This window comes from Vipera ursinii (genome assembly GCF_947247035.1).
Source record: "Vipera ursinii genome assembly, chromosome: Z".
Classification (NCBI taxonomy): domain Eukaryota; kingdom Metazoa; phylum Chordata; class Lepidosauria; order Squamata; family Viperidae; genus Vipera; species Vipera ursinii.
In genome coordinates, this window is record NC_139517.1 from 28740591 (window position 1) to 28760703 (window position 20113).

General features: G+C 45.7%; 1 protein-coding gene across 2 annotated transcripts in view; it reads right to left on the minus strand.

The window, feature by feature from the left end:
* Positions 1-6002: 6002 nt before the first annotated feature.
* Positions 6003-20113, minus strand: part of ARL5C (ARF like GTPase 5C) — a gene marked incomplete at its 5' end in the record, with an annotated part of 33016 nt that continues 18905 nt past the window's right edge. Inside the window, 3 exons of one of the 2 annotated variants that reach the window (XM_083379072.1) lie at positions 6003-6200; positions 8228-8379; positions 15889-15972. In XM_083379072.1, coding sequence (XP_083235198.1) covers positions 6152-6200; positions 8228-8379; positions 15889-15972 — 285 coding nt within the window. In that variant the 3' untranslated portion in view covers positions 6003-6151. Of the gene's footprint in view, positions 6201-8036; positions 8380-15888; positions 15973-20113 lie in introns of those variants that run through there. The other variant, XM_083379071.1, reaches the window with a different exon arrangement.

Consider the following 20113-nt stretch of genomic DNA (forward strand, 5'->3'; position numbering starts at 1 on the left):
GGCTGCGGTGGTTGTGCTGGTGACGGGGATGACCTCCAGCCATTTGGAGAAACTGTCAACGATTATGAGGAAGTATTGGCCCTGGAAGGGGCCGGCATAGTCGATATGGACCCTGGACCAGGGGTTCTTAGTCACCTCCCATTTGTGGACGGGGGCATATGGCGGGGGTGGTCTGGTTTGCTGGCACATGTAGCAGGTGGCTACATGGTTTTCAATGTCGGCATCGAGCCCCGGCCACCATAGGTAGCTGCGGGCAAGCAATTTCATTTTAACCACACCTGGGTGGCCCTCGTGGAGGGATTTTAGTGCTTGATGTCTGTGGGGGGTTGGAATGATGACCCGGCTGCCCCATAGGATGCAACCTAGGTGAGCGGACAGTTCGTGCCGTCTGAGGAAATAGGGTTGGAACTCTGGCCCAGGGGAGGTGGACTGCCAGCTTGTTAAAACCGAGGTGAGAACCCTGCCAAGGACCTTGCCCTTGTTGGTCGCTGCGGCTATGTCCTTGGCGGATATAGGCAATTCCTGGATTGCCAGGATTTGGCCAGCCGGTGCAGGATCTGGCTCGAGAGTGGGCAGGGGCAGCCTGCTTAACCCATCTGCGTGACCCATTTCCCTCCCAGGTTTGTGTTCGAGTTTGAATGAATAAGCCGCTAGGAACGTGGTCCAGCGCAGCATTCTTGGGGACAAGATTTGGGGTGTTAATTTGTCCCAGATGAAGAGCCCTAGCAGTGGTTTGTGGTCAGTAAAGATCATGAAGGAGCGGCCGTATAAGTAGTCGTGAAATTTTTTCACGCTTGCCACTATTGCTAGAGCCTCTTTATCTATTTGAGCGTAGTTTCGCTCCATCCTGGAAAGGGTTCTGGAGTAATAAGCGATGGGGGATTGTGTTCCATCACTGTGCAGATGGCTGAGGACTGCGCCTATGCCGTAGGGGGAGGCGTCGCAAGCGACGCAGAGGGGCATCCTTTCCCTGTAATGGGTGACTGTGGATTTGCTGGATAGGAGTTGTTTTAGTTTCTGAAAGCTGTCGTTGTGGGACTGAGTCCAGAGCCAGGGGGCTCCTTTATCTAGCAGCCTGTGAAGTGGTTCTGCTATGGTTGCCTTCTGGGGAAGGAAGGTGTGATAAAAATTAAGGAGTCCTAAGAAGGCTTGGAGTTCAGCCTTGTTTTTGGGGGGTGGGGCTGCCCTGATAGCTTGGACCTTCGAATCAGTGGGGTGGATCCCCTTGGCATCGATTTTGTAGCCCAGGAATTCGGTGGCAGGGAGCCCTATGGAGCATTTTTCTTTTTTCAGTTTAAGGCCGGCGGCGCAGAACCTTTGCAGCACCTCCTGCAGCCTATCTGCTAGAATTTCCTCAGTCTCCCCTGCGATGAGCACGTCATCGAAGTAGGGGCAGACTCCGGGGATCCCTTTGAGGGTTTTTTCCATGGCCTCCTGGAAAATGCCAGGTGCCACAGCGATCCCAAATTGCAGGCAGTTCACCTTGAACGCCCCGCGGTGGGTGACGATGGTCTGGGCGTCAATTGTCTTTTCTGAAACTGGCAATTGCAAAAAGGCGTGAGCCAAGTCGAGTTTGGCAAAAATGATGCCCGACTGGATGGATGAGAGCACATCCCTGACAGCTGGGACTGGATAGGCGTGGGGGTTTAATGCACGGTTCAGGGTGGCTTTATAGTCCGCGCAGAGGCGGACTTCCCCATTGGGCTTAACTGGGGTAACTATGGGGATCTCCCAAGTGCCCCCTTCAGTGGGTTCTAACACCCCTAGGCCGACTAGCCTATCAAGTTCAGCTTCTATTTTAGACTTGAGGGCGAAGGGGACTCTCCTTGCCTTAATTCTAATAGGAAGGACCTCCGGGTTCAGCTTCAAGTCTATGGGAGGGCCGTTGTATTTCCCCAGAGTCCCGTCAAACATGTCCGCGTACTGGTGGCAGACAGCTTCTAATTGACGGGACTGAGATTGGTTAATTCCAATGATTTTTATGCCCAGAGCTTCGAACCAATCGAGGCCAATGAAGCTAGCTCGCCTCCCTACTGCAATTTGGGCTGTGAGTTTGCCGTGAAATTGCTTGTAGTCGACCATAAGTTTGGTTTCCCCTTTTAGTTTGATCGGGGCGCCCTGGAAGTCAGCTAAAATTTTTTTTGAGGGGCTAAGAGGAAATCGGCATCTGCATTGACGCGCTATTCCTTGCAGTGTGTCCCAGGATAAGATGGAGACTGAGGACCCTGAGTCCACCTCCATCTCGCAAGGGACTCCCTGTATGCGAATTTGGATTTTTACCTTTGGCCTGATGTAGCTGGTGATTAAGGGCACCTGGTCCGTGCTAGTGGTCAAGATAGATGACCTTAGGGTTTCCCTGGGCAATTTAGGAGGGGGAGTATTACCTTCAGGGGCGACTTCCAGATCGTTGAGGGTCTCGCGGTTCGTGCTGCGACAGGCGGAGCGGATGTGGCCGGTTTTGCCGCACCCGTGGCACTTGGCATTGCGGAATTTGCAAGAGGCTCTGGTGTGATTGCTGCTGCAGCTGGCACATTTGGTGTGGATGGTGGGGTTTTTTGTGCCCCCGGCCAGCTGTTCCGGTCTTCTGTCGCTTTCTCGGCGAGCTTGGGGGTTGCCGGGTCTCAGACGGATGGTGTCCACTTCGGATTTTTCTTCAGGTACTCCGGGGTCGGGGTTCCTAGGGTAGTCTTGGTGGACTGACCCGCTGAAGGGGTTCCCCGACGGGGTCGCGTCTTCCCTGTGGCTGTCTTCATATGCCATAATTTCGATTGTCAACTCGGCGAGGTCCATTGTGGGTTTGGTGACGATCTTCTTTTGAAGTTTTTGGTTCCGCAGACCAACGATGACCTGGTCCCTGATGCGGTCTTCAAGGTCCGGGAAGCGACAGCGGCGGGCTGCCTGGCGGACTGTAGCGATGAAGGACTTGGCTGACTTGCCCGGTCATTGGAATTGGTGGGCGAAATTCAGTCGCCAGTACAGTTCAGACCATCTTGGCGAGAAGTGCCGGTTGAGGCGGTCGACTAGTTCTGCGTAGGGCATGGTGGCCACAGGATCCGGGCTGCAGAGCCCTACGGCGACATCATAGACCGCTGGCCCGCTGAGGCAGAGAGGCGCCGCGGCCCTGGGGCAGTCTTCGAAGATTTTGTTGACGAGGAGATACCCCTCGACCTGCCCGAGATGCGATTCCCAGCCTTCTGGCTGGGAAACGTCGAACTCCCTGACGTGCCCGAGATTGGCCATGCTGTCCGGTCCACGGGTCTGCTTGTGGGTTGCGTAGGTGGAGGGCTCTCCCTAGCCAGCGAGTGACTTCAGCAATGTCGGCTGGTGGGACGGCTTCCCTCCTTCGCTCGTGGCTTCAGCTCAGTAACTTCAGCTCTAACAAGCAGACCCGTATCCCATCCTCGTCGCCAGGTCGATTGTTGTCGAAGGAAGACCAGGAGGCACAGTTAACGATTTATTTTGGACTCGGGTCCCGGCTGGGGCACCGCCGGGATTCCCTCTTATTTATACACAAAACTTTGCAACAAAAAACCAATCAGCTGGTGGTGTTCTCCTGCCACGCAGCGGCAGCCAATCAGGCAAGATTAGCTGTGGCAGCTGTCAACGAGCTGTTGCTGTCGCCAGCTGGCAGCTTTGACAGCTTTGGATGTTCTGCGCATGCGCATCCCAGGCAACTTTGACAGCTGTCAGTGAACTGCGCCTGCGCGGCACTTTGACAGCTGTCAAAGTCAGCCGCTTGCTGCGCCGGCGGGGGGGGGTGAGAGGCGGCAGCCCTTTTGACAGCTGTCAACGGGCTGCCGTGTCTTCCTCACAAACGTGTGAGGAGAATGAACCCGTGTTTCCCTCACGAACGTGTGAGGTGAATAATTAGTTTAACAGCCGATATATAACAAAGGCCATCACACAGGAAGAGGTGCAAAATAAATGACATTTAATACTTTTAATTTTTTAAGTTCAAACAGACCATATCTTGAAATATTTTAAAAAATCCCACAATCATAAAAATACATTTGGGCGTAAGAAAGACAAATAACATTTGTTTACATAGCACCAAACCTTCTAATGATAAAGCGCATATTCCTGTAACTTCATGAATTAGCATACAACCTTCAAATGAGATTTCTGATCTTTGCCGAAGATATTATAGTTTCCCAGATATTACCGATTTTCCACAGCCTGGGAATGATCATTCCAAAACAGATAGTTTGAATTATGTTGAAGAAGGTTATATTACATTTTTGCCTCCAATCTCCGTGTATCTTAATCTATACATGTAATGGGATGAGTTGACTGCATAGTGAGAGAAAAAAAAGCCACTCAACAAAAATTTATATTGGGGAATCACATTTCTGAATATTTATTTACATCAATGTTCCTCAAATATGGCTGGCTAGGGGATTCTGGGAGTTGAAGTCCATATATCTTAAGGTTTATCATGCTTGAGAAACATTGCTTTATATTAAAAGAATGCAAAGAGAAAAGAACTGTATTACAATCTTAACAGTTAATTTTATCTTTGTTTGTAGGATGCTTTTTAAAAAAAATCTTGGATGAAATTACTTTTGGAAGGTCCTTCTCTGTAGTCTGAAACTATAGAGTCAACTATGCTATACTAATTCTGCTTTACAAAAGAGCATACTAAATATGGCATTAACTGCATTTATACATAATAAACTCTACAAGGAGGAATTCTTTTGGCAGGACTTGTAACATCAGATCTCCTTTGCGCCCAGGACTGTCTGTCCTACAGATGGATAGTGAGCATTTCCAAGACCAGAAGTAGCATGTACAATTGTATTCAGGTTATATTTGAGATTAAGCTGTTATAATGTCAGAAGCTAACATTGTTCCTCTTAAAAGAAGAAAAGATAGGTTGAGAGAAAGATCTTTCTTGTTAGGGACTTTCATATTAACTTTCATATAAACTGTTTTGCTTAAACTAACTGATTTTCTTGTCTCAAAACTTGCCTTGACTTGTTTGAAAGGAATCCTCCAAAACAGCAGCCGAAAGAACTCTTTACTGATATGGGTCTCTCTCACATGCATCCACATGCACACATGCATGCACGCACGCACACACACACACTTAGAAAAAAGACAAAAAACAGGGACTTGGAAAATTCTAAAACAGCGACACAGCACTCAAATTATTTATTGGATATATAGGTAGTCCTTGACATACGACCACAATGGAGTCTGGAATCTCAGTCATAAGTTACTGTGGTCACAAAGTAATGCATAGGGCCAGAGTCAATTTTTCTGTAAAGCAAATCAGTGCAATCGTTAAGGGAATCACATAATTGTTAAGTGAACCATGTGGTGGTTAAGCAAATCTATTCTCCCACATGGGCACTTTTTGCCAGAAACCAGTAAAAACTACACAAACAGCAAAAAAAGTCACAAACTGCAATCACATGACCATGGAACACTGCAGCCGACTGTGAATACAATCTGGTTGCCAAACACCCAAAATGCAATAGTGTGACTTTGAGGGAGGCAGCAACTGCAAAGATCATTCATAAGTATCTTTTTTGTGGTCTGTCCTAACTTTGAACTGTAGGACAGATGAAATGACCACAATCCTAGGAGAAGAAGAAGAAATGAGGACATCTGTTTCAAAATTTCCTTGGCTACTTCTTCATTTGGGAAGCAGTCCAGGCATCTCACAAGGCAAAGTGAAATTCATGAAATAACATTTCCCAAAATAACATTCCACCCTCTTTCTGGTTGTTTTCACAATGATAATGCAAAACATTTTAGCACTGGGGAAAGAAAAAGCAGCACTGTCTTTTTTGCTCAACAAAAAAATGTTCCATAATCTTTTTTGCTTCATAGGACTTAACACTTCTCATGGCAGTGTCCAATTCTGACTGGAAAGGTATAAAATCAAAGACACACAGTGATGTGATGTAAACAGACTTTCCAATGTGATACAATTAGATCCAAAGTCCAGGAAGAATCTCTCTGCAGGGTGAATGCATGTCCTCCTATAACTTGACATGTGCTCAGAAAGTATTTTGAAAATACTGATGGCTTTAGCAAAGAGAAAAAAGCCATCCAAGGTCCAACAGATCCTGAGCGTTTTGCAAAGTGGAAATAAATATAAGGGTTGTTTTGCTTTTCCCCAGTCCCAAAGTAGTTTTGGCTGAGATTACTTGGCAGCAACTTGAGATATCATCCATTCTAAACCAGCAGGAAGGCTGAATGGAGAAAAAGAAATGATTAATACTGGGAAACCCAAAATTCACAATTCCTAGAAGAAAACTGATATTAACTTGGATCCTTTCAACAACAACAAAAAAACATTTTCTTCTCTTTATCGGAGAACATAGACAGGTTGCATCAATTGACTTCTTTAAAAAATTGTATTGGAGGGCACCTGACATACTGCTCCAGTTTCTGGCCTCTTTATTTTCAAAAAACTTTCTAGGTTTTGCTTGGATCTCCACTTGCATTCTAAGAAAGATATCAGCTAAGAAAAAAAAGTAGATGGTTTCAACTAGATCAGGATCTCCAACCTTGCAACTCTAAGACTTTTAGACTTTAACTCCCAGAATCCCTCAGCCAGCCATGCTGGCTGGGGAATTCTGGGAGTTGAAATCCACAAGTCTTAAAGTTTCCATGTTTGGAGATCCCTGAACCAGATGCTCAGGATATAAAAAAGATAAACTGAGGTAATGGTCAGCATCTAAAAGGCTAATGTAACTGTACTGTTTTGCCTACTGGTAAATGGATGTTTTCTGACCAGCCCCATCAACCCCTAAGCAAGAATTATGGAAGAGTACCCAAGATATGTCTAAGTGTCAAACTCACTGCGTCATGTGATGTGTTGTGACATATTGTGACTTTTTTCGCATTGCTGGAGCTGGGGTGGGCACAGCTTCCACATGAAGCAACCGGCCTGCGGGCCGGCAGTTTGACACCCCTGCTCTAAGGGGTCCAGATATGTTCTTAACTTTCAAAAGGATGTATTTCTGCATTCCTTAATTTTAAACTTGGGTTGAATCGAAAGGATAGCACATATTATGTAGAAACAACCAGAAACCAGCCTTTTCAACAGGGCACAATTAAGGCTGTCCACAGTGAAAATGATTTTCTCAATTACTTCTGGTTGATTGGACAATCTTTATGATATGAGAAAACATACGTTTTTCTTTAGAGAAATTATACATGGATATATACTGCTCAAAAAAATAAAGGGAACACAAGATAAGACATCCTACTATTAAATACAGTACATTGTGTTGTTTAAGTGTTCCCTTTATTTTTTTGAGCAGTATATTAATCAGATGCAGCTTAAGGAAATATTTTCCTCTTTTCCCCACCCCTTCCACATTCATACATTTAAAACAGTGTTGGCCATCTTCAATGTTTCTAAGAACCATTATTAAAAATCAATCAATTTAAATTAGATGAGTTATTGACCACAAACATTTCCATTCATGATGTATTTCAACCATAGAAAATAGCCTTAATCCATTTAAAAGTGTTCCAGGGCTCCCCAGTCCAGGATTGGCAAGGAGACAGAAAGCTGCGTTGTGCAAAATTGAATTTATTGGCCTGCTAAGCCAACTTACTTTCAAGTTATGTTCCTTTATCGAGAGAAAAACCTGATACCTTTTAAGATTGGCATTCATTTCACACAGCAAAGAGTTCTATAGCAGGGGTGTCAAATTTATGGTTTGACTGTTGTCCCACAACAAAGCCCACGCGGGCAAGGCAGCAGCAAAGAACAGTGAACTGCAAAGCTGCCCTGGTGGGTTTTTGAAGGTTTTGAACCATCACAGGTCTGGTGATGGCATGTAATTACCCTTCAGGTGTAGAGAGACTCTTGCTGCTGAAAGGACCATTTGTCATTGCTAGCTGGCTTCAGGAATGTGTGGGATGACATGGGGTGACAATTGCAGCCACAGGGATACAAGTTTACTGTTATAGCAGGTAGCATATTTTTGCTTTTACTGTATGTGTCATCAAGAGCATCATTTGCATTTAATTTGTAGATTATTATTAATTATAAATAATAAACCATTTTAATTATTGATGAAATTGACATAACTGATAGCTATTCGTATTTAATATTTGTTGCACATTTGAATGCAAGGCACCAATTAGCACACTTAATGTCATGTGCTCCCCACCACCCTATTTGAGTTTAAGGCCCCCATTCTAGAGGGAAAAGCCTCCAGCTGTTCCTAGTATACAGGAGGTGTAATTCTGGTTTTCTGACCCCTCTCCTGTGAGTGCGCAGCACCCTTGAATATGCCACGGGTGGTCTTTGATGGAGCTCAGGGTGAGGAACTTCGAAATCTCAGAGGTAGACATGGAGTTTTTTACATCTTGCTTGTTGGCAAATATCAACACAGCTGCATTACGCAGGTCCTGGGGAAAGAAAAAAGGGAACACGTTGTTTGTCTCCAGTTTCCATCAATTCATGACTCATTCAAAATGAGAGAAGTAACACATAAAGCTATCACATAAAGATCAGAAGAGAAGACAGTCACAAAAGTAATTCCCAGTACAATGTCTATGGCTTAGCAGACATTGGACATGGTCAATGTTTATTTGTGGATTGAACATGGTCAGTTTATTTGTAGAAGCAATTTGTGAACCCTCCTCAAAACCTGGATATGCCATTGGGCTTGAGAATCCCATGGAAGTGGGGATCCTATAAATAATTGCACTGCACTCATTTAGACTGCACTCCCTCTTGTCCTTTCATACTTTTTAATTAGTTTTAACTGATCTTAATAACGGTAGGTTGTAATTGTTAGTTTTCTTTATCCAAATTGAAGTAGCCGAAGGACCACTCGGGATGACAGGCTAATTAACTAGAGGTTTATTTAGAGCAAGGCAAAAACAGAATAACTCGTCCGGCTTTTATAGCCGGCAGATGTCAGTGAGGACCAATCAGGAACGTCCCTTTTGGCGCCGCGTCTAACCGAACCAATCCGCGCCGTCTTCTCTTGACAGCTCTTGTTTCCACATGGCTCGGTGTTTTGACAGCCGCGAGCTGTCAGTGGCTGCGCCTGCGCCGTGCGGGGAACTTTGACAGCTGTCAAAGTTCCCGCATGTTCTCCTGTCAGATTTGTTTCCCCCTCACAGTAATAACGGAATAACTGTTTAACTTATTATTAATGTTGTTTACATATATAATACACCCCTTACCCCTCCCCTGGAGCGTTTCCTCCCCCTTGTTGGTTGTTGGAGCCGGCCCACTGGTAGTCCTTTAAATATGCGGGGGCTCTTCTGTTCCTGTTGGAGCGCCTTGGGGGTGGGGCGATGTCTGGTTCAGGTGGTAGTAAGTTCTCTTGCTCCTCTTCCTCTTGGTTTGGTATCGGCAATATTTCTGCGGGGGCTTGAAGTTGGTGGTCCTCTGGTTGGGGTTCTGGGCTGTGCTGTGGTTGTCTTGGCCTGAGTTGATTGATATGTCGACGTAGATTGCCGTCAGTCTGTGTGGATATTAGATAAGAAATGGGTCCTGTTTGTTGTAGCACTGTCCCTTGGACCCATTTGTTTTTGTCTGTGTATGACCGTGCCCATATCATTTGCCCAGGTTTGAATGTGCGGGGTGGGGGGGTGATCATTTTCTGCGGTGTACGTGTCTGGATGTAGTCTGTCGAGCCGTGTTATCAGCCTCCTCCCCCATCTTAGTTCCGCAGGTGATTTGCCCGTCGTTGTGCATGGAGTTGTGTGTTGTGACATTAGGAACTGGCTGAGTCGCCGCTGCCAGTTCCCTCTTACGAATTTTTTCAAAGCTTCTTTGGTGGAGCGCACCATAATTTCAGCCATCCCGTTTGTCGATGGGTGGAACGGTGCAGACGTGACCAGTCTAATACAGTTCTTCATAGCGAACATCTGAAATTCACGAGAGGTGAATTGAGGTCCATTGTCTGAAACCATGGTGTCTGGGAGGCCGTGGGTGGCGAATATTTTCCTAAGGGCTTGTATAGTGGCTCCTGAAGTTGTTTTTCTAAGGGGAATGACTTCTAACCATTTAGAATAGCTGTCCACTACTATTAGGAAACTCTGCCCTTGGATTGGTCATGCGAAGTCTAGATGTATGCGTGACCATGGGTTTTTTGTAGTTTCCCATTTGTGAATTGGGGCTTGGGGTGGCTCGCTTCGTGTTGCTTGACAGGTGTAGCACCCTCCCACATATTTCTCTATCTCTTTATCTATGCCAGGCCACCAGACATAACTTCTGGCCAGAGCTTTCATCTTGACTATGCCTGGATGTCCTTCGTGTAAGATGTCTAATGTTTGGGCTTTGTTCCTGTTGGGTATTACCACCCTGTTCCCCCATAAAAGGCATCCCATATGTGAAGACATTTCATTTTTCCTGTTATAGAATGGCTGGAATTGAGGGTGTGGGTTTTTTGCTGGCCATCCTGTTGTTGTCCACCTGAGGATTCTGCTGAGTATTTTGTCTTTAGCTGAATTGTTAGCTATAATCTTTGCAGAGAGGGGGCAGTCAGGAAGTTGGGAGATTGCTAGAATTAGCCCCGCTGGGGCTGGGGCTGGGTCCTTGCCTTGAATTGGCAGCCTGCTGAGGCAGTCTGCGTGTCCTAATTCCTTTCCTGGTTTATGTATTAATTTATAAGAATATGCTGATAGGAAAGTGGACCAACGCAGTATTCTTGGTGAAAGAATCTGCGGTGTTGTTTTATTCCAAGTGAATATTCCTAGTAGGGGTTTGTGATCTGTGAATATGGTAAAGGGTCTCCCATAGAGGTAGTCATGGAACTTTTTTACCCCTGCAACTATTGCTAGTGCTTCTCTGTCGATTTGTGCGTAGTTCCTTTCTGCTTTTGACAGAGTGCGTGAATAAAAAGCTATGGGTCTTTGGGTGCCATCCCTGTATAGGTGACTTAATACTGCCCCTATTCCATAGGGAGATGCATCGCAAGCGATGCATATTGGTGTGTCTTCTCGGAAAAGGGTGATTGTTGAACTGTTACAAATAATTTTTTTTAATGACTGGAAGCTATTTTCATGTGTTTTGGTCCAGGACCAGGCAGTTCCCTTGTCTAGGAGCCTATGGAGAGGCTCAGCTATGGTGGCTTTGTGGGGAAGGAAAGCGTGATAGAAGTTTAATAACCCTAAAAAGGCTTGGAGTTCTTGTTTATTCTTTGGGCTGGGCGCTGTCTGAATAGCCCTTAGTTTTTCTGTGGTGGGGTGAATGCCTTGGCCGTCTATTTTGTACCCTAGGAATTCTGTGGAAGTGACTCCAATGGAGCACTTTTCGCGTTTAAGTTTGAGACCGGCTTCTCTGAGCCAGCTCAGTACAGCTGACAGTCTGTCAGCTAAGTTTGCTTCGTTTTCTCCGGCGATGAGAACATCGTCGAAATAGGGGCAGACCCCGGGTATTCCTTTCAGGGTTTTCTCCATAATACCTTGGAAGATACCCGGGGCTGCCGAAATGCCAAATTGGAGTCTTTTCACTTTAAAGGCACCGCGGTGGATGACAATTGTTTGAGCTTCCGCGGTGTCATTTGTGACAGGCAGTTGCAAGTACGCCTGCGTCAGATCAAGTTTTGCGAAAATGGCGCCAGAGCGGATGGAAGCAAATACGTCCCTTACCGCTGGCACTGGGTAAGCGTGGGGGCTGAGGGCTAGGTTGAGGGTCACCTTATAGTCTGCACATAGTCTAATTTCTCCGTTAGGTTTAACTGGGGTGACTATTGGGGTCTCCCAGCTTCCCCCTTCCGTAGGTTCTAGCACCCCTAGTCCTACGAGGCGTTCTAGTTCATTTTCTATTTTTTCTTTAAGGGCGAATGGGACCCTCCTAGCTCTTATCTTTATGGGCTGGATGGCTGGGTTTAATTGTAAGGAGATGGGGGGGCCAGTGTATTTCCCCAGAGTGCCATCAAAGACGTCTGCATACTTGTTGCAAACGGCTTCGAGGCTAGAGGGTTGGACTGTGTTTACCCCAGTAATGGCGATGCCCAGAGGGCTGAACCAGTTCAGCCCGATTAGGTTGGTGCGGTTCCCTGGAGTCACTAGAACTTCTAGGGGTCCCTTGAATTTTTTGTATTCTACAGCAACCTTAGCCTTCCCTTCCAGAGGAATGGGGTTTTTTTGGAAATCTGCTAGGTGGACCTGGGTTTTCCTAAGGGGAATTTCCCTATTGCTTCGCTGGCAGATCTCCTGATACGTTTTGAATGAAATTAAGGAGACTGCTGACCCGGAGTCCACATCCATAGGGCAGGTGACTCCCTGAATTTTTACCCTGATCCTCACTTTTGAACTCAGGCTGTGTACCTTATCAATTGTTTCCACTAGGGCTCCTGGCGTTTTCCCTATGTTGGCCTGGGTGGTTGGCCTACCTGGGGAATTGGCCTCCAGATCATGCACGTTGTCGCGGGCCTGGCTTCGGCACACCGGTTTGATGTGGCCGGTTTTTCCGCAATTGTGGCATTTTGCGTTTCTGAACTGGCAGCTTCCCTGGGCATGGTTGCCCCCGCAGCTGGCGCAGGTGGCCCGTTGCTCGTATCATGGTGGCGGGGGGGTTCTGGTTCTTCGGCGATCTGATGTGTCGCTTCTTCGCTGTTGCCTCCGTTCCATTCTGCGCTGAAGGGCCTCACCGTCTGTGAAGTCCACCAATTCGTCGCTGTCACTGAGGGTTGCGCTCTCTTGGTATACGGTCGCTGGACTCTCTGGAGTTGTGGTCGATTTCTTCTTGTGGTTATACTCGTAGGCCATTATTTCTCGGGTCAATTCGGCTAGACTCATGTCGGGTTTAGATGTCAGTTTTTTCTGAAGCCGCTCATCCCTCAACCCAATCACCACCTGGTCTCTGATGCGGTCTTCCAGGTCGGGGAAACAGCAGTTCCGCGCGGCGTGCCTGACCCCGGCGATGAAGTCATTTGCGGGTTCGTCCAGTCGCTGTTACTTCTGGGCGAATTGTACTCGCCAATACAGTTCTGAGCGTGCCGGCATATAATGTTTGTTAAGTTGGTCTACCAGGTCTGCGTAGGAGACTTCGGTGATGGGTACCGGGCTGAACAGCCCGACGGCAGCGTCGTATACAGGGGGCCCGCTGATGTACAGGAGAGCGGCGGCCTTTGCTCTGTCGTCGGTGATTTTGCTGACAAGGAGAAATCCCTCGACTTGCCCCAGGTGTGATTGCCATCTCTCCGGATGGCGGGTATCGAATTCCCTCACATGCCTGAAGTTGGCCATGTCGTCCGGTCCTAGGTCTCGCTCCATTGGAAGTTAAAACTTCCAGTGACAGCTCTGGCCGGGAACTCTCTTCCTCGGCTGTGACTTCAGCTCAGGAGCGATCCCATCCTCGTCGCCAGTGAAGTAGCCAAAGGACCACTCGGGACGACAGGCTAATTAACTAGAGGTTTATTTAGAGCAAGGCAAAAACAGAATAACTCGTCCGGCTTTTATAGCCGGCAGCTGTCAGTGAGGACCAATCAGGAACGTCCCTTTTGGCGCCGTGTCTAACCGAACCAATCCGCGCCGTCTTCTCTTGACAGCTCTTGTTTCCGCATGGCTCGGTGTTTTGACAGCCGTGAGCTGTCAGTGGCTGCGCCTGTGCCGTGCGGGGAACTTTGACAGCTGTCAAAGTTCCCGCGTGTTCTCCTGTCAGATTTGTTTCCCCCTCACAGTAATAACGGAATAACTGTTTAACTTATTATTAATGTTGTTTACATATATAATACACAAATATTCTCCAAAGCACCTGAAGGCAGGACAAGAAGCAGTGGATGGAAACTAGTCAAGGAGAGAAGCTACCTAGAACTAAGGAGAAACTTCCTGACAGTTAGAACAATTAACCAGTGGAACAACCTGCCTCCAGAGGTGGTGAATGCTCCAACACTGGAGGTTTTTAAGAAGAGACTGGACAGCCATTTGCCTGAAATGGTATAAGGTTTCCTACCTGAGCAGGGGGTTGGACTAGATGACCTCCAAGATCCCTTCCAACATTGTGGTTGTTGTTGTTGTTGTTATTACTATTATTATTACTATTATTATTATTATTATTATTATTATTATTATTATTATTATTATTATTATTATTATTATTATTATTATTATTATTATTATTGCCACCCAGAGTCACATGCAAGTGAGATGGGTGGCAATGTAAATTTAAAAGACAAATAAAAAACAAATTTAAGCATGATATGGAATCCAGTAATTGTGGTTTAATAAACCATTAATTATGGCTTAGCATCATGACTACATTCCATTATTCTACAAACCATCATTGAAATAGATTGCTGTGAAATATGAATCATGTAGCTGTAATTTAGTTTTTATTTAGCAAACCACCATTGTAATTATGGTTTATGATGATAAAATATGCGAGGCTAAACAATGTGGTTCATTTAACAAAGTTTAATGAACAAAAGCATGGTTTCCTGTGCTGTGTGCACTTAACCAGTATTTCTGGGGCAGAAACTTAGTAATCAGGCTCCTTCTAGTCTTCTTCCTAAATCTCCAACTTCTGGATCCTTTTTCTTTCAGATATCAACATCTGAAATTTCCCTGTTGCTCTCATTGAATAGCCTGTAGCTCTTACTTTCATATGCAGTATAAACCTTTCATCTGTCCAGAATGTCCTAGAATGTTCATTGTTGTTAATTGTCTGTTTTATCTTGAACAATTAAGATATTGGTAAGAATTCCCTGGTCTCAGGGCAGAAAAGACTTAAAGAAATCTTCACATTTAAAATAATTCACTGGCAATAATTGAAAATGTAGGATTACTTCAGAAGCAACAGAACAGCTTGCATTGTGACATCACAATTCATTATTTTAGTGTCATTGTAATATTAGCTATGGATGCCTAGGCTAGTGCTGTGTACTGAGAGCTCCAGGAAGATACGGGTAATCCTCGCTTAATGACCAGCCACGTAGTGACCAGTTAAAGTTCCAATGGCTCTAAAAATATTACTTATGACCCAGTTCTGAAGTTCCAGTCCCCCCCCACACACACATCTCACAGTCATGATTGTACAACAGGGGCCGGATGCATCATGCTGAAACTGTGCCCACGTCACGCGACGTTGCGGGTTTGACACCGCTGCTGTACATTGTTTTGGGCACTTGACAACTGATTCACCTTTATGGCCAGTTGCTGAACTCCACAATCACATAGCTGTGATTTACAATGATTTTTGCCAGTTTTTGACCTTTTTTGCCAGTTTCTGCACAGACAAATCCATGGATTCATTTACAGCTGTGGCATTTGCTTAATGAACACCACATTTACTTAATAATCATAGTGTTTGCTTAATGCCTGCCACAAAAAGACATAAAATTGGGTCTTGTCACCTGGGTGCCTTGATTTAAAACCATCATGACTTACAACAGAAATTCTGGGATCTGTTGTTGTAAGTCAAAGTCTATCTGTAATGATGGAAGATCTATTAGGATTCAGTTGTTGCTATTGATCAGCAGTAATCTCAGTTTCACACGTTTCAGACATGAGCTGGTTAGCAGGTGGCTTGTGAAGCAGATCCAGCTAGTGTTCTCACAGCGCTGAGGTTCTTCGGGTGATTCAGTTTGTGGCCAACAGATCTTATAATTGGACCTGGTCTATAAATATTGGAGGAGTGGTAGAATATATGGAATTAATTCAAGTACTAAATACCACTTTGATGACTTCTCATATAAATAAAAAATAAAATGTTCTGCCATAGTCTGTTCTCTGCTGACTCTCTCCTTGGAGGGAGATTTTTCCAATCAAGCACTTAGAAATGAAATTCAGCCAGTTCTAGTGCCATGGCTGGACCAGCTTGTAATTGATTCAAGCAGCATTGTAACAGCAAATATAAAAGATGCCCAGGAACATAAAAGGTACAAAACATCTGGGGAGCAACATCTGAAATCTCACACAACATATACCTCTGCATGTGGTAGCAGGCCAACTCACCTCGTGAGCTAACATCTTATACAGCTCTTCTTTTGTCACTGTCAGCCTCTCACGATCCGTGCTATCAATCACAAGGATGATAAACTGATCAAAGGAAAAAGAACCACATTTATAAACTTGATCAAGACTAAGTGAACAGAATTGAAGCAGTGGATGAGTTCATACAACACATTACAAGCATAATATATTGCAGAAATTGTGATTTGTAAACTATGTTTGTGATATAGCACATTGGGTGAGCAAAGCAATTTTATTTTACTCAATAAGCAAACCATTCCTGTGAACCTAGTTTTCAAGTTCCAGCCCTTGTATGCTCCAAACATTGGAGAAGGAGGAAATATCAGAAGGCTTGGAAGAAAGGTCCCATCACACAGGAAAACTTCAAAAGAAAGAAAAGTAAGCATTCTTGATGGCTGTAGAAAACTACCTGTGTGATGGGAGGAAGTAAAAGACCAAGCAGGAGAGGGAATGCAAATAGGACTAAACAGGAATATTTAGAACTAGAAATCTAACAGCAGCACCCTCAATGGAATGTCTTACTTGCCAACATCTAAGATTTAAGTTAATATTATATCTTAAATACATTGGTCAGGAAGCGCAGAGGTTTGATGAGTGTGTCATAAACCAAGGTTCATTATTTTGCACAACTACTAAGCTTGTCTTCATTACAGGAACAACAGAATTAAATAATCACAATACATTCCTAACATCAGATCATAATTCATGCAAGCCAGAGAATAAAATAATGTCAGGGCATTTCTGCAGAGGGAATGAGAACCAACTGAAAGAGACATGGAGCTCTCTAAACATCTTCCCAGGGGGATTTTTAAAAGGCAATTGTTGTGTACTGGGTTCGTTGTGCAGGAATGAAGACGAGGCGAGTGAGTTCAGCAAAGATCATGGTTTATTGCTTGCAGGATCTGAACTAAGGAACAGGGCTGCAGATGTAGCAATTCATACCCTGGCCTCTAGGCAGTGGCCAATAGGTTTGAAGCAACCCATTGCCGCCCTAAAGGCAACCAATAGCGGCGCTGGAGACGGGTTGTCTGAGGAGCTGGGAGCCATTAGCCAGCTTCCCTGCTCAAACAGCCTTCCAGCAATTACCACATGGTGTTCCCTTAACAAAGCAAGCCCAATACATTACAACCCTCCCCCCTAGAATGAACAAACATTATAGCAACAACAGAAAGTAATTACAGCAATACAATTTTACAAAAGGTATAACAATGGTGTGAGAAAACAAGTTTCCTCTTAGCTAATACAGGTGTTTCCTAGCTAGCAGCTCAATAAGGTACTTACAACATTATAGCTTCATTATTCAGGACAATCTTGTAGATAAGCAGGCAGTACAATAAGGTACATACAACATTATAGCTTTATTATTTCAGGACAAAATCTTGCAGATAAGCAGAAGGTTTGCGAGCCCTTGTGGAACACCTGGGGGACCGAGGCACTTCCTGGCCTACCAGCTTGCCCGCTAGGCTGGGTAGACCAGTGTCTCTCAGTTCAAGAGATTCAGGATGGCTCGGTGATCTCTGGCTGGCCTTTTCAGGTTGGCCCACCCGAGAGTCAGTTTGTTCAGCAGTTAGCACAGCGGCTGTAGAACTCAGGTTGGCTTTCTCCGTCAGGGGACCCATGTTGCACTTCCAGGCTTTCCTCCCCTACGGCCAACTCCCCGTTGCTTTGGCTGTTTGAGCCTTCAGAGTCTATGCATGGATCGGCCTGGCTGCCGGTTGATGGCCCTTGGTAAGGACTTATGACGAAGTCCTCACTTTTTGGCCTTTCTGGAAAACGCTTCCTAAAGTGATCGATATATGCGATGGACAACTTGCCCGCCCTATAGGCCCACTTCATAAGAGAGAGGGCCTGACATTTTAGTGATTTTTCCTGGCACCCACAAGTTCCCATGCCTGTAGTTTCTGGCCCACACCCCATCGCCCACTGGCAGACCCCTCAGGGGTTTGGGGTGAGAGGCTTCTGCTGCTACCCAGTCTGGGTGCAATCTGTCCAGTTTCGTGATCAGTCGCCTCCCCCAGCGCAGCTCTGCTGGGCTTTTCCCAGTAGCCGTGCATGGTGTGGAATGTTGGCAAAGCAAAAAATCGGCCAGTCTGTGGTGCCAGTCCCCAGTCGCTATATGCCTCAGCGACTCTTTTGTGGTGTGCACCATGCTTTCGGCTTGACCATTAGTAGATGAGTGAAACGGGGCCGACGTTGCATGCTTAATGAGGTTTGCTCTCAGGAACGCCTGAAATTCTGCTGCAGTAAATTGGGCCCCGTTATCGGACACTACAACGTCCGATAGCCCGTGCATGGCAAAGAGTTTCCTAAGCATCTGGATGGTCCTAGCAGTAGTCATGTTTGCAATTGGTATAACTTCTAGCCATTTAGAGGGGCTGTCGACCACTATAACAAAGAGTCTCCTCCCACCTGTGAACTGGAGCGTGTGGCATTTCAGGCCTTGATTGCTGACATGTATAACACCCATGCTGTTATGTATGCAGGCACCTGCATAGCAACAGCCACCAGGGGGCGTTGGCCTGAACGGTTTTGGCAGGAAACCCAGTTTCGGCGGGAAACCTAGGGCCAACCCCATTGGCTGTCCACTCACCTGGCTAGGTATTTAAGGAGGCCAGGTAACCCTCACTCCTCAGTACACTACACCCTTCCAATAAAGAGCTGAACATGTACTCCGGCTGGCGTCTCTTCCTTGCGTCGGACCCACTACACAATACATGCACCTGGGCCTCAATGGCTTTATCTAATCCTGGCCATCATAAATAGCTTTTAGCCAATGCTTTATGGTTCAATTTGTGGCAGTGGAAGCCTGCTCAGGCCATCTGCATCGCCCATATCTTTTCTGGGTTTGTTAATCAGCTTAAACGTATAAGCTGATGAAAAAATGGACCATCTCAGCATTCTAGGGGATAATATGTGGGGTGTCTGTCTGTCTGTAGTGAATAACCCCAAAAGCGGTTTATGGCCTGTGAAGACTGTAAAGTCCCTGCCGTATAAGTAGTCATGGAATTTTTTAACCCCAGCTAAAATGGCCAATGCCTCTTTGTCAATTTGAGCATAATTACACTCAGCAGAGGACAGTTTTCTTGAATAAAAAGCAATTTGGAACTTGAGTTCCATCTTCCTCTAAGTGACTTAAGACTGCACCCACCCCATATGGGGATGCGTCACATGCTAAGCAAACTGGTTTAGACTCCTTGAAATGAGTGATGGTGGAACTGACTGACAGAAGTGACTTCAATTCCTAAAAACTTTTTTTTGTGAATGCTATTCCACTTCCATGGAGCATTTTTATCTAAGAGTCTGTTAGGAAGGAACGCGTGGTAAAAATTGAGGAGGCCCAGGAATGCCTGCAGTTCTCCTTTTGTTTTAGGGCTAGGTGCCATCTGAATGGCTTTTACTTTAGACTCAGCAGGGTGGATGCCATCAGCATCAATGCGAAACCCCAAGAATTCAGTTTGAAGGGACACACTTATTCTTTTTAAGTTTGAGGCCTGCTTCTTGCAGCCTTTGCAAGATGGCTCTGAGCCTCCTTGCTAGCACCTCAGTGGATTCTCTGGCAATAAGCACGTCATCAAAATAGGGGAAAACCCCCAGAATGTCCTAGTATATGTTCCATGATGCCCTGAAAAATGCCCAGGGCTACACTGACCCCAAATTGCAGGCACTTTACTTTAAACGCCCCCCTGTGAGTTACAATTGTCTGTGCTGTGGCTGTGGCCTCATCAACAGGCAGTTGCTGACAGGCCTGAGCCAAATCTAATTTCGCAAAAATGATGCCACCCTGCAAGGATGCCAGGATGTGGCTTAGTACTGGAACTGGGTATGCATGTTGTTTGAGGGCCCAGTTAATTGTGCATTTATAATCTGCACAGATTCTGACTTCCCTGTTGGCTTTTAGTGGTGTTACAATAGGAGTTTCCCACTCCCCACCATCTACTGGTTGCAAGACGCCCTGTTCAACAACTTTATCTAATTCAGTGTCTATTTTGTGCTTGAGGGCAAATGGGACCCTACGAGGCTTAATCCTGACTGGCACTACATTCGAGTCTAGTTTGAATGCTATTGGTGGGCCCGTGTATGTTCCCAGAGCTGCATCAAATACATCTGCAAATTCCTCGCATACTATTGCTAGACCCACGACTTGTGTACGGTTGATTCTGGTTACTTGGATGCCTAGTGCATCAAACCAATTGAGCCCAATTAGGCT